The 14278-nt window shown below is 40.5% G+C and overlaps 1 protein-coding gene across 1 annotated transcript in view; it reads right to left on the reverse strand.

Moving 5' to 3' along the window:
- lrp5 (low density lipoprotein receptor-related protein 5) overlaps positions 1 to 14278 on the reverse strand; it is a 59892-nt gene that overhangs the window by 33036 nt on the left and 12578 nt on the right. Inside the window, exons 5-11 of the mRNA XM_019273287.2 lie at positions 14123 to 14251; positions 9958 to 10154; positions 9580 to 9711; positions 6561 to 6649; positions 6250 to 6468; positions 5930 to 6018; positions 5543 to 5714 (exon numbers count right to left, since the gene is read on the reverse strand). Of these exons, the coding sequence (XP_019128832.1) occupies positions 5543 to 5714; positions 5930 to 6018; positions 6250 to 6468; positions 6561 to 6649; positions 9580 to 9711; positions 9958 to 10154; positions 14123 to 14251 (1027 nt within the window). The remainder of the gene's footprint in view (positions 1 to 5542; positions 5715 to 5929; positions 6019 to 6249; positions 6469 to 6560; positions 6650 to 9579; positions 9712 to 9957; positions 10155 to 14122; positions 14252 to 14278) is intronic.

Genomic DNA, 14278 nt, shown 5'->3' on the forward strand with positions numbered 1-14278 from the left:
CTAGTCTTCTCTCTTCCTCTCTCTGCTGCTCTGAAATTATGTTAATACGAGTGAACTTATCCAGTTCTGCAGATGCCACAACAACCACCAGATCACAGTGATGACAGCGTAAGCAGACAAATGCTGGGTAGCAAAAAGTGAAAGGAAAAAGAAAAATACTATGAGTATATAACTTAGTGGAAACATGTCCAAAATAAAAATAGAGAGAACAAAAGAGCAGGTGAGGGTCAGGACATGGGCTTATATGTGTGATATTGACAGAGTGAAGGAGAAAAGAGAACACCTGCTTTAAAGGAGCTCTACAAGTCTTGGAGAGAGGGGGAAGGGCAATAAAAATAACAACCATCCCCCAGCCCCGCTTTACTTCATTGTCCTCTGGGCTGCAAATCAGTTGAAGGAAATGTGAGGTAGTGTTTGTGGGGGTTTTTTCAGCATTGCTTCTCAAGCTAACCGAGTGGTGTGAAGAGTGTTACTGCTTATTTAAAGCCTTCATTGACTTCTTTTCACATTGAACAAAGTGAGTGTACTGCCACACTGACATGTACTTCACTATTTGAATCATTCTCTGATGGCACTTTCTGAGGCCACAGACTTTCTGAGCATTTGCATTGGCTAAATAATATTATAAAGAGTACGGCCTAGACCTGCTCTGCATGAAAAGTGTTAGATAAGTTTTGTTATGATATGGAACTATATAAATAAATTAAACTGAATTGAATTGGTCGACCAGTTTCAGTCTTAACTTTGTTATAAGCTGCAACGGTTTTCAAGCATTTTTGATTTTATCAGCCAAAAACAAGATGTTCTTGCAGTTAGATCACTTTCCAGATGAGTTTGAGATGTGAGGACCAATGAATGAATAGTATTCATAAAACTGCTGACTGTCAGCTCAGCGCTGTTTCCATTACACTTTCCTACTTTCATTACTATTAGTTTTATGGTGGCTGAAGACTCCAACCATCGACTTTTAGGAGGAAGACCAATTATATTTCTGATCCGTTTACAGAGCAATTGATTGTGAGGGGCACTAGTAGCTCAGGAGGAAAGGGAACTGGCTCAGGAACTGGAGGGTAACCATTCAAGTCGTGCATGGACTGGTAGCTGGGGAGGTGCCAGTTCACCTCCTAGGCACTGCCAAGCCCCACTGTGACATCTCTCCACAGGGACTGAACAGGTCCCTGTGTGAGTGCATGTGTGTGTGTGTGTGTATTTCTGATCTATGTGTGTATGACTACTACCAACAGAGTGTAAATTGTATATATTGCAAAGTTACCGTCAGAAAAAAAAAAAAGTGCACCCCCAACACTGACATAACAGTGCGGGCAAAGTGTGAGCATGCCTCACATTTGAAACAAACTGATCTCAGAGGAGAATGGATGTGCATGGACAGCAGAAGAACTGATGATCACATCATAACAATGACAAAAGAAAGAAAAGAAGATTTTACAGAAGAAGATGAGATGAGTTGGCAATTCTGCAACATCCAGTCCATTCAATACAAAGACAACCATGCATTATGACATAGTTTTGCCCAAAGGATAAACTGACTAGATAACAAGATAACAGCTAGCAGTGTGCAGTCATTTCCTAACATGCTCCAGAACCAGGCACACAGTGAGAAAATCTAGTTTTTGATATCGACATTGTTTCAAGTCAGCTAACAATCATTCATGATTTTCCCGTTAGGGATCTTAGCTTCTTCAAGTTTCTGGACATGTACAATGAACTGTCAGAGTTTTTTCTTACGCACTACAATCATGAGACAATGCTCTAAGAGAATACAATACTGAGAGCCACTGAGAGTTTTTCATTATGTTGTCTACTGCTGATAAGCACATCTTCAAGCCAGGAGGAAATATTGAATAGTGAACTCATGTGCTGCTGTTTGAAATGAGATCCTGCAGATTGTTACCTAATAAACATCAAAAGTATTTTGGAGCAGACAATTGACTGAAACAAACACAGGTGACAAAAGACACTTTTTTCATCAGGCATGTATTCCATCAGTGGTTACTATATTCCTCATATAGCCTGATTCCTTCACACAGTGTCTACTGTATAGAACACCTATCAGGATGCTGCCAGAATTGGCAAATGAGATGACACATGCTGTTTATCTACATCCTGTATTATTTGTATTTGATCTTGTTCTCTCATATGGCATTGGAATTGATAATCTAATAGTCTTTCCACAGAATCTTCTTCTGTCTGACCATTTTTAATAACCTTTGAGTTCGTACTACTAGACTATAAGCCTTTGTGCAGAAACTCCTACAGCAGATGTTTATCTGAAGTGCTGTAGCCAAATTTAAGGAAGTGATTCCTTCAGTATTGAATTCAATGCCACGTCTCAATGCAGCAGAGGACTTGTCTGCTTCCTTTAGCCCCTCACAAATAGATCATCTTGTTGATAGTACTAAAGGCTACCAGATTAGCACCAGGATATAGCCAGCAGACTTGTAACTTAAAACAAGAGACGCGTAAATCTGAACACAAACAGCGTGCCACTAAACTGGAAGAATCTCATCTAGTCTGGCAAGATAATCTCAAAACATACAGGAAGGCTCTCTGTAATGCCAGAGCAGCCTACTACTCTTCCTTAATAGAGGAGAATAAGAACAACCCCAGGTTTCTCTTCAGCACTGTAGCCAGGCTAACAGAGAACCACAGCTCTACTGAACCATCTATTCCTTTAGTTCTAAGTAGCAATGACTTCATGAGCTTCTTAAATGATAAAATTATAACTATTAGAGACAAAATCCATCACCTCTTGCCCTCAACAGGCATTGATCTGCATTCTGATACAGCAAGTTTGGAAACAGCTGTAAAACCTGATATGTATTTAGACTGTTTTTCTCCCATCGACCTTCATCAAATAACTTTAATCATTTCTGCAGCTAAGCCGTCAACCTGTCTCTTAGACTCCATCCCAACCAGGCTGCTCAAGGATGTTTTACCTGTAGTTAGTAATTCGTTATTGGATATGATTAATCTGTCTTTATTATCAGGATATGTACCACAGTCCTTTAAGGTAGCTGTAATTAAACCTCTTCTTAAAAAGCCCACTCTAGACCCAGAGGTCTTAGCCAACTACAGACCGATATCAAACCTTCCCTTTCTGTCTAAGATACTTGAGAAAGCTGTAGCTAATCAGCTGTGTGACTTTCTCCATAACAATAGTCTATTTGAGGATTTTCAGTCAGGATTTAGAGTGCATCATAGCACAGAGACCGCATTAGTCAAAGTTACAAATGACCTCCTAATGGCATCAGACAAAGGACTCATCTCTGTACTTGTCCTGTTAGATCTTAGTGCTGCATTTGACACCATTGACCATCAAATTCTTTTACAGAGACTGGAACATCAAATTGGCATCAAAGGAACCGCCCTAAGCTGGTTTAAATCGTATTTTTTAGATCGATCTCAGTTTGTTCACGTCAATGATGAATCCTCCATGCAGACCAAAGTTTGTCATGGAGTCCCACAAGGTTCTGTACTTGGACCACTTCTATTCAGTTTATATATGCTTCCTTTAGGGAACATCATTAGGAATCACTCTATCAATTTTCATTGTTATGCTGACGACACCCAATTATATTTATCGATCAAGCCTGATGCAACCAATCAGTTAACTAAACTCCAAGCATGCCTTAAGGATATAAAAAGTTGGATGACCTACAATTTTTTGATGTTAAATTCAGACAAAACTGAAGTTCTTGTAATTGGACCCAAACACCTCAGAAACTCTCTTTCTAGAGACTTAGTTACTTTAGATGGGATCACCCTGGCCTCCAGCTCCACTGTAAAGAATCTTGGAGTTGTTTTTGATCAGGATTTGTCCTTTAACGTCCACATAAAACAAATTTCGAGGACTGCATTCTTCCACTTACGTAACATCGCTAAAATCAGACGCATTGTCTCTCAGGCGGATGCAGAAAAACTAGTCCACGCATTTGTTACTTCAAGGCTGGACTATTGTAACTCTTTGTTATCAGGCTGCTCCAATAAGTCTCTTAGAACTTTGCAGTTAATTCAGAATGCTGCTGCACGTGTTCTGACAGGAACCAAGATCAGAGATCACATCTCTCCCATTTTGGCTTCCTTGCATTGGCTACCTATTAAATCTAGAATAGAATTTAAAATTCTTCTCCTTACTTACAAAGCTCTTCATGGTCAGGCACCATCTTATCTAAAAGAGCTCATAGTACCTTATTACCCCTCTAGAACACTGCGCTCTCAGGACGCTGGGTTCCTTGTGGTTCCTATAGTCTCCAAAAGTAGATTGGGAGCCAGAGCTTTCAGATATCAAGCTCCTCTTCTGTGGAATAAACTACAATTTTGGGTTTGGGAAGCAGACACGGTCAACACCTTTAAGAGTAAACTTAAGACTTTTCTTTTTGATAGAGCTTATAGTTAGGGCTGGCTCAGGTCATCCCTTAGTTATGCTGCTATAGGACTAAACTGCTGGGGGACTTTCCCTCCCTCTTCTCTCTCTCTCTCTCTGGGTTTTGCCTAGTCAGGCAAGGTATTGGTTGAAGATATAGTCACATCTCCCTTCATCTGAAAACTCTACTCAAGCCTTCTCTCTCTCTCTCCCTCCATCACCACCACCATCTGTGAACATACATGTCTCATTAATGCATGTTACTAACTAAACTTCTTCCCTGGAGTTTCTGTGCTCTGTCATCCAGCAGGTTCTCATGGATCGTGGCTGCTGCTGTGGTCCTGCACGACGCCCACTACACATATTATCACTGTCATTATTGCTACCATATCTCCATTACAGTTTATAGTTAGTTGTTGATTTGCTGCTTCTGTGCATCTGTGTCTCTCTATCTCTATCACAGGTTCCACTCCTACTGTAATCATTTTATCATTCATTGTGATTCATTGTCATTTTATCATTCATTGTGACTCATTGTCATTTTGTCAGTCATTGTAATTGTACAATATGTTTATGTTGATTTGTCCTGTACACGTGACATCCATTGCACGTCTGTCCGTCCTGGGAGAGGGATCCCTCCTCTGTGGCTCTTCCTGAGGTTTCTTCCACCTTTTTTCCCTGTTAAAGGTTTTTTGTGGGCAAGTTTTTCCTCACTGGAACCGAGGGTCTAAGGACAGAGGGTGTCACTCCCTGTACAGATTGTAAAGCCCTCCGAGGCAAATGTACTTTGTGACTTTGGGCTATACAAATAAAATCTGATTTGATTCGATTTAATTTTGATTTGTATTTGTATTATTTGTCTCAGACAAACATTCAATATTTAGACATACATTCTAATTATACGTTATTAATTACACGTTAATTATAAAATGTATGTGCCATTAAACAAAACATACAACATATCTAGACCAGTACAGACCAGATCCAACCAGTAGAGACCAGACCAGATAACAACAATCTAACCTCTGTCCAGCCACACTCGCATGTATCATGTGTGCACATACATCTAACTTTCCCTGATGTCATCTTATTGCTGTGCTTCAGCTGTCCCAGCTGATGAAAGCATACACACGTTATACGGACTGCTGCTGGACATACCTCTATCTTGTCAGTTTTGGCATCTCCCCAGTATAGTTTCCCTGCAGCGTAATCTATAGCCAGTCCATTGGGCCAGCCCAGTGAGCTGTTGAGTAGAACCACCCGGTCCATTCCATTAAGGTTGGCCCGCTCAATTTTGGGATGCTCTCCCCAGTCAGTCCAGTACATGTAGCTGAGAGAGACAGAGGCAACAAGAGAGGATGGAGATTATTATTTTGTCTTTTATTTCCCAACATGAACAATTAAAAGTCTTTCTCACACTAGTGTTGGGGTTGGCCTAAAAGTATTCAGATACATTTAGTTACTGGAATCAGCCTTGAATGTTCGTTAAGAGTGGTATCTACAGCCCACATGGGGGCAAACATACACACACATGCTGATACTTACCCATTAACCGGGTCCAGCACGATGGCCCTGGGCTCATCCAGGTTCTCCGAAATCAAAATTTTTCGAGAAGTTCCATTGAGCCTTGTGACCTGAGATACAACGTGATACAATTCAATATTAAAACACAACATGCTTACTGTATGACATCCAGCCTGTTTGTATTTTCCCATGTTGTTGTTTTCTGTGAGACCTGAATGGGACTACATTCACATTTATCAAACAACACCAGATGAAATCATGGGCAGCTATTCTGTAATGTGATGTGTTGGTCAGGTCAGTATTATAGATACTTTGTTGTAAGTGTTTTTTATTAGATTTACCTCAATGCGGTCAGTGCCAGTGTCAGTCCAGTACAGGTTCCTGGCCACCCAGTCCACAGCGATGCCATCTGGGTGGTTGATCTCTGTGGTAACCAGCATCATGGCATTGCTGCCATCAATGTGGGATCGCCGAATGGCACGAACCTCATCATCTGTCCAATATACGTAACCCTCAACTGGGTCATAGTCTATAGCTATGGCATGGCGAATGTCATCAACCTGCATGAGCAGAGCAACAACAATCAATACATTAGAGTGAGACAGGACTGATAAGTTTGTGTGTGTGTGTCTGTGAGTTTGTGTGTGTTTACCTGGAGCACAATGTCAGTGAAATCTGGCAGGTCGAGTGAGATTCTCCTCAGGTCAGTCCGTCGAGCCAGAAGCAAAACCTGCTCTGCTCCTGAGGACAGACACGTTTCATCCATCGTTAATCGATGCACATATTTTCAGTTTGAACGTGCTCTGACAAAGAAAATCAGGAACTCATTCAGAAGAAATGAATGATATCAAAATATCATTGAATAGTATGTTTTATACTACATTTCTGATCTTCAGCTGAACTTCAATAGTACAGAATATTCAGTATATTAACTAGACAAGAGCCAAGAGTTTCATTTTGTTGTTTTGGCCAAGTCTCAGAATTAATATGAATCAACAGCTTATTTCATTTTCTGATGACAGTTGTCATTATAGTGCTTTAATTATTTTCTTTCTTGTTCAGCCATCATTAATTAATAGAGTTACAGACGCTTTGCAGTCAGTGTAAAACAACGAGACACTCTGCTTTAGATAGTACTATGTGAGAAAAGTACACTGCCAACCTGTTGTAAATATTCTGTGCATAATTACATGCCAATATGCATTCAACACTCTAAGTGAAATACGTTGATACGTATATGTTAATACAGTCATATAATATAAATATAGGAGCCTGTTCTCATCATCCGGAAGTTTAACAGGATCAATCTGCAAAGTTCTGTTTAAGGAAAATATTAAATGAATATCTGAAATATGGTTTAATTTATTGCACTTTGCATTCTTATCTGAAAAGTAGATGGTGACTCTAGTTGTGAAATAAATGCAGTACAGTAAAATAAACAGTAGTATGAAGCAGCAAAAAAGTATACTCAAAATTATTATATACTATAAATGTTCTATGTTCACCCTCACCTAATAGGCGGAGAACATCAACACTCACACGATGAGCAATCATTTAACAAAAATAAAGTCATTGAAACTAATTCCAAAAACATCTGTGGTGAAAAAGAGTTTGAGTTCTCACTCTTCTTGACTCCATTTTGCTCCGTTCAGTCTGGAAACAAAAGGCTGTGCTGTCCTCAGAGATCTTCCACTGTTTGGTTGTTGGTTCAGATTTAACAGGAGCCAAACTCACCTCATGGGAGACAATTAACTGTTTTCTTTGTCTCTCACACCTCTGATTGTGAAGAGCAGTTCAAAGTGTCTCTGTCTTTCTGTTCCCGTATCTACCTGCTTGTCGTTTAATCTCACATTTCAAATCAATTTATTTGATAGCAGACATGATACTGGCATTTCGAGTATGTCCATAAAGACATTTGATAAAAAGACAATGACTCATTTGTAATTAAATGATGTACTCTGCAATGGAGCATTATATAATTCAATGTATCAAATAGAGTCAGGTAGCTGCATATCAAAAACACATGCTTTTGCGAATAATGTAAATCTTTCTCCCTCTCCATTACAGCTGCACTTCCACAACCAATCAATATCTGGCATCTCTCAGCCTTGACACCAATCAGATTTGACATTGAAAGTTGTTCCATCGTTACCTAAATGACTTAGGCAAAGGGGGATAAATGAAGAGAAAGAATGACAAGGAAGGAGGGAAAGCATCTGTGATTCCACTTTTGTCTTCGCTTGACTTCATTCTGAAACACTTAAAGACCCCTGAACAACACCCCCCCCTCCCCCCCCCCCCTCTCTCAATAACAAACGCCTTCAATTTAACCAGCCAAGCAAAACAAATTAGAAGCATGGACACAAAGACACACACACACTCACCCATACAGACTGCAGGCTGACACAATAGAGCATTGTTGTTTTTATTGTCAACAGTGGCTAAGTGATTGGTTGGCATGCTTCATTCAAATTTAATACAATCACGTAACACAGCTTAACAGACATAGATGCACTCTAACACAGCGCTGAGTTTTCACTGAATAACGCTCTATTGTTTCAGCATCGTGGGAATCAACATGGCAGCTGGTCAGTTAATGTCGCGCTCTGTTAGCACAGAGGTACATCAATTATTTTTACTTGTTTTCAAGCGAATGCACTCTACGCTGCATCACTACATCACACTGCAGACACAACGCTAATTAATCCAGCATCAAATCCACCAAACAATAAACTGTGTATAAAGAAAACAACAACAAGAAACAGCTGACTTTGCTTCTCCGACGTGGAGGAGATTATAAAAAAGCATCTGTTGTGTCATAAATGATTGTGTGTTGTTCCACTTCAATAATTACAGTAGTCTCTTATCGTTCATGTTGAGACCCTTTGATCGATCTTTGATCACCTGGTGATGTGAAGTTGTGATAAGCTACATGAACTGCGTATTGTGTTTTATTTTGAAAGGGGGCGGAAGTTTATTATGTTGATTCTGTGTTGGATTTCCTGTCTGGTGCGATCTGCTCTGTTGAAATTTACGAGGTTTAGCAGCAGCTCGCGTCAAAAATAGAAAAGCTACGGAATGATAGAGCACGGAGAGACGCTTCTGGGACGCGCCCTGTGTGAGTGCTCTCATTGACTAGACTGGCAGCGATCTGCTCCGGTGACCGCAGCGCAGCCACTCCGGAGTGAGCCAGTGGGCCTTGTCTCTCCTCACTCGATACAAAAAGTACGCATGCGCGCAGGGGATTTTTCTGGGTGGGCAGGGAGGTGTGCTGCGTGCTGTGAGCAGCACCAGGAGTGACACAGGCAAAACTCCGGAGAATTAAATGCAGACAGCTTAAAACATTTACGTGACAAGTACTCGATGGTCACGATATAGTCATTTCATACATCTCACGTAGAACAAGCCGCGATATATCGAGTATATTCGATATATCGAGTATATTCGATATATCGCCCACCCCTAAACCTATCCAAAGTCTATCTACTTGGAATTGTGTTGTTACTTACTTACAGTTGATACAGTAGTGACTACTATTTGTTTTGCTCATCGGCATCAGGCATTGATAATGTAACTGTTTACTGGTTCTGAAGGAAAACCTGAGAGCAGTGCAGAGTTGACAGTTTTTTAAGCATAGCAGTGGTTCTTTAGTAAATAAATAGAAGCCCTACCTGGTTTGCATGTCTTTCCATCTGGTTTGAGCTGGACTCCGGTGGGGCATGCACAGCTGTAAAATGGTTGGACTGGGGAGAGTAGACAGAGATGACTACAGCCTCCATTATTGTCACTACAGGGAGTCTGGACTGGAGACACACCAACAAAAAGATGAAAGAAAGAGAGAGAAAGAAGAATATGATTAGCTTTTTAAGACAAGACATATTTTTTTCTCCTGAAAATGTGAAATAATGAACATGACATGAACTTAATGATAATGAACTACTACAGTCAGGCCAGTTCAGTTCATGGTTTGCTGCTTTGTTGATGTAATTGAGGAATGAGGCCTCTGTATTTGTACTGTACTGTGTGCACATATAAAACATTTCACTTACTGTAGGGCTGTCGATACGGCTCCAGGACCTGGATGTCCATAGGAGAGTAAATCCCACTCAGGATCTCTCTGGTTTTGTCTCCATTGTGTTTGTTACAGGCGTGGATGGAGCGAGTCTGCCAGTCAGTCCAGTATAAGGTCTCCTCAGACAGTGTTAGTGCAAAAGGATGGGTCAAGGTCCCCTCCACCACTGTTTCCCTGCAGGTCAAAATGAAAGCCTCTTTAGAATAAAGCTTTGTTATTGGTGTTGGACAATCCTGTTTGCCTGCCATGGAAGTAAACAAATATTCTTGAAAACGTATTGTATGTTTATGTTTAGTAATATTTGGTTTCTTTCCCCAAAGTAAGGGTCCTATGGTCTTCAAACATATAAATGTAGGTGTGTGCGCCATGTCATACTAAAAACCAGTATCAAAGTTGCATAGCATTGCAGAATCAGCCTGAACATCTGAACAACTTCAGCTTCACCCCTCGCCCACCAAGGCTGTGTACTGGTATCATGGTAATGTTTGTGAATCAGACATTAAATGCTAGTTTTCAGTTCTACACTGTTACTGAAAGTTACAGTCACATTTTGGTCAGTACAAAAAAAAGAACTGAGATTTGATAATCAGCCCTACAGCCACTCATCATGCAGCCAAGATGGTGGGTTCGCTTGGAAGATGAATAAAACAGAGGTTGGAGGGTAGGGTTACAATCTAGCAGAGAGAAGTTACAAAAAAAAGCTGGTGAACAACCTAACGAACTGTGACTAGCAATGAAGCTAAAAATAGGCAACAATGTCATGAGGGCATCATGAGGGCAGCACTAGAGGAAAGTCATAGTTTGTCCTTCTGAGGGTGGTTTTCAAGAAAAACTTTGAATATGAATTCTTCTCTGGAGGGGAACAGTCTGATCACTGTTTGATTTCTTGTGTACAAGTGAAAGTTTGACCTCGTGGAAGCCATGAGAGGAAAGTTCAGAAGACTGTTAGGAATCCTCCTCCAGGAACCGTGAATACCAAGACCACATTCCACAGCAGTGTGATCAGACGTACCTCAACAACGCACATTCAACTTCTCTTAACACTTTATTATTAAAAGAACACATTTAGAAGCTCATGCAGCCTTGGTGAACGTATTCCTTCTCACTCTATCCTGAGGGCCAAACAATTCCATTCCAAGCGTGAAGGCTGGAGAAGTGTGTGTGTGTGTGAGCATGAAGCGTTCGAGGTAAAACACACTTTAGAATCACTTACAGGAAAATGCACTCACATAAACGCACTCAGACAGGAGATCAAAGGAGGCTCGTATTTAGAATATCAACACACAAAAACTGGCTTTCATCAGTCATCATTTCTAGACCTGTGTGTATGTGTGTGTGTGTGTGTGTGTGTGTGTATGTGTGTGTGTGTGTGTGCTGTAAAACCAGAGGTGCATGCCAGCAGGGGGAAAAAAGAACAAATTTAACCAACTCCAGATTTCAAAGCTGCTTTCAGCTTTTGTGTGTGTGCAAATTAATAAGTAAAACAGCAAATTATTTCATTACTCAAACTGTCGGGTACATTCAGAATAAAGCCACTCCCTTTAACTGTGCATGTACATGTACGTGTCTCTGCTATCCTATACATGGGAACTCTCTTGGCTGTGCTTGTGAAGCATTAAGCATTAAGGAGATCTACTGTACATACTGTGGTGGTTGCAGAACTAGTGTGCTGCCACTATTAGGAACAACGAGATGGACATAGGTTACCACATTTTTTCCAGATGTGACAAACATTCCCAATAAATTACCATATTGTAACATCTGTAGAGATTAGCTGCAGGTAACCAGCAGTTCCAGTTCATTCCGCCTGGCTGAATAATAGCCTGAAGTCTTTTATAGCAGCTGACAAGAAAGATGGAAGGAAATGAGGAGAGACAGAATGACACGTAGTTTATTAACAGCACAGTCGTGTCTGAATAGAAGTCACACTGTGTCTCAGACCTGTGACATTTTTGTATCATTTTGTATCAGAGAGATAAGCTGTTGAGAAAAAGGCTGATAGATGGACTTAAGGAAAGATGAAGCTGTGAAAGATGCACTTGGAACGTGTGTGTGTGTGTGTGTGTGTGTGTGTGTGTGTGTGTGTGTTTTGACTAGGGCCTCCATACCACAGTTCTGTTTGTGTTGGACAACTCTCTCATACTCTCTCCTTCTCTCTCTATTTTTTTCATTCTGCCTGTAACGTTCTTTTCTTCTCTTTCCCTCCTCTGTCACAAAGAAGCTGAACAGGCTAAAAACCCCAAAACTTTCTGCTGATCTTCAGACTTTCATGTGTGTGTTTTGTGCTGTAGCATTAGGAGGTGCCAGACCTTAAAATCTAATAACTGACACAATCATATCAAGTAAGTTACTGCCATGAAAAACATTTCATAAATATTGATCAGATGCTTTAAAGATTTTGTATGTTGTCTGTTACTGTCAGGAATAAACAAAGTGTTTAGTTTGTATATTACTGCTAACCACTTAAATATTTCACATTTCATGTCAACACAATGCTCTAAATCCACAACAAACTATCAAGTGAAATGTTAAGACTGAGTATTGAGATTTCAGTGCTTTGACAAAATAATATATATGACATATAATGTCATGGAAGCCAATGGCTCCAACCACCTCACCTAGCATGATTCTAGTCTAAATCAAATCAAATCAATTTTATTTGTATAGCCCAAAGTCACAAAGTACATTTGCCTCAGAGGGCTTTACAATCTGTACAGGGAGTGACACCCTCTGTCCTTAGACCCTCGGTTCTACCTTTCAATCCAATATAAACTCCAGTGCAGCTTTGGAAGATGACTTCAGGCTTGACAGTGCAAACATGCTCATAAAAAGAAGAATACATACATTATTGTTATTATTTGAATATGTGGTGGATCTAACTTCAGTGTGTTAGGGGTAGGGTCAAAGGATCAGAAAGATAACACATGCTGAAAATGGTTTGGAATCCTGCAACAGTAGATCTGGCCGAAGGGAACGAGAAGTACAGCCTGGGGTTAGCTGCCTGCTTCATGTGCCTGCAAACCTCAGTACACGTCAGGCACGCCTCTCCAAAGAAGTTGACTGGACTCCTTCTTCACGACTGTCTTGTTGCTACCCCTCAGCGCCATACCAAAACACAAGAAATCAGAAATCCAACAGATTTCCACGAGAACAGGAGCATGTAGAAGAGTGGACAGTGGAAACATTCAGCCATTGTAAAACTGTTACTGTGTGCTGCTGCAGACTCATCTGCTCTTTATAAAGACAAAAGACAAACTATTCATACCTATTCATTGTCCTATAATTGTAATATTGGTAATATTAATCTAACCAGTTCAAAAGGTATGAATTCAGTCAATTTGTCCCTCTCTCCATCTGTAAACTAGGGATGGGCGATATGGACAAAAAAATGGATCCCGATAATTTCTGCCATCAGGTAGCCTCCCAAGAAGCTTAATAATAATGGGTAATGTCAACATTAACAACCTTGAATATGTTTAATATTTTATATTAAATATATAAATTGAAAACATAAAATGAATGAGTAAGTCACAAATCTTTGTCACAAAACTTGAGTGTACATCTCTGTTCATCTTTGCTGTGTGCACTGACTTCTTGGGCGGCTCCCAGTTGTTGAGAAACATGCTAGCCTGCAATCAGACACGGCATGGCACAGCACAGCACGGCACGTATACACTATAACATTTACCATTTGGTGGTCAGTTGAAGAAGTAAACAAATGTCCTGACTAAGTTTATCTACTACCATCATTACTGCTGCTTCCTTTCAGTCAGCCACAGAATCCATCTGCACTATGAGTCTAGTCATCTGGGGGAAGATGTTTTATATCATCACTCACTCACTATCTCTTTTACTGGCTTAAGTGTGTGCTACAGGGAGTGATGGGCTCTGAGCTAAGACGTCAGAGATTAACTATACTGCTGTATAAGGCTGCACTCACAGAGCAACAAACTGTTCTGTGTGAGTTGGCTGAGTGAACTGCATCTGTAAAAATACTCGCCACTCCAGACTACAGGTATTTAACATTAGATGTGACGTCTCCAAATAAGCTCATGGAGCATTTTGTTTATAATATTTTATATTAAATGTGAGCATACAGTAATATAAGTTAGCACAGTTCTACTGTATATAAAGTTGCATACCGTGCTGATCCATCCAGGTTGGCTCTGTGAATGAAGCTGAGTTTGGCGTCTGCCCAGTACAGCTTCTGTTCCACCAGGTCTATCGTCAGACCGTTGGGCCAGTATATGTCCACGTCCACGATAACTTTCCTGTTGGGAACAGGCACACAAAACCAT

Source organism: Larimichthys crocea, unplaced genomic scaffold (assembly GCF_000972845.2).
Source record: "Larimichthys crocea isolate SSNF unplaced genomic scaffold, L_crocea_2.0 scaffold524, whole genome shotgun sequence".
Lineage (NCBI taxonomy): Eukaryota > Metazoa > Chordata > Actinopteri > Sciaenidae > Larimichthys > Larimichthys crocea.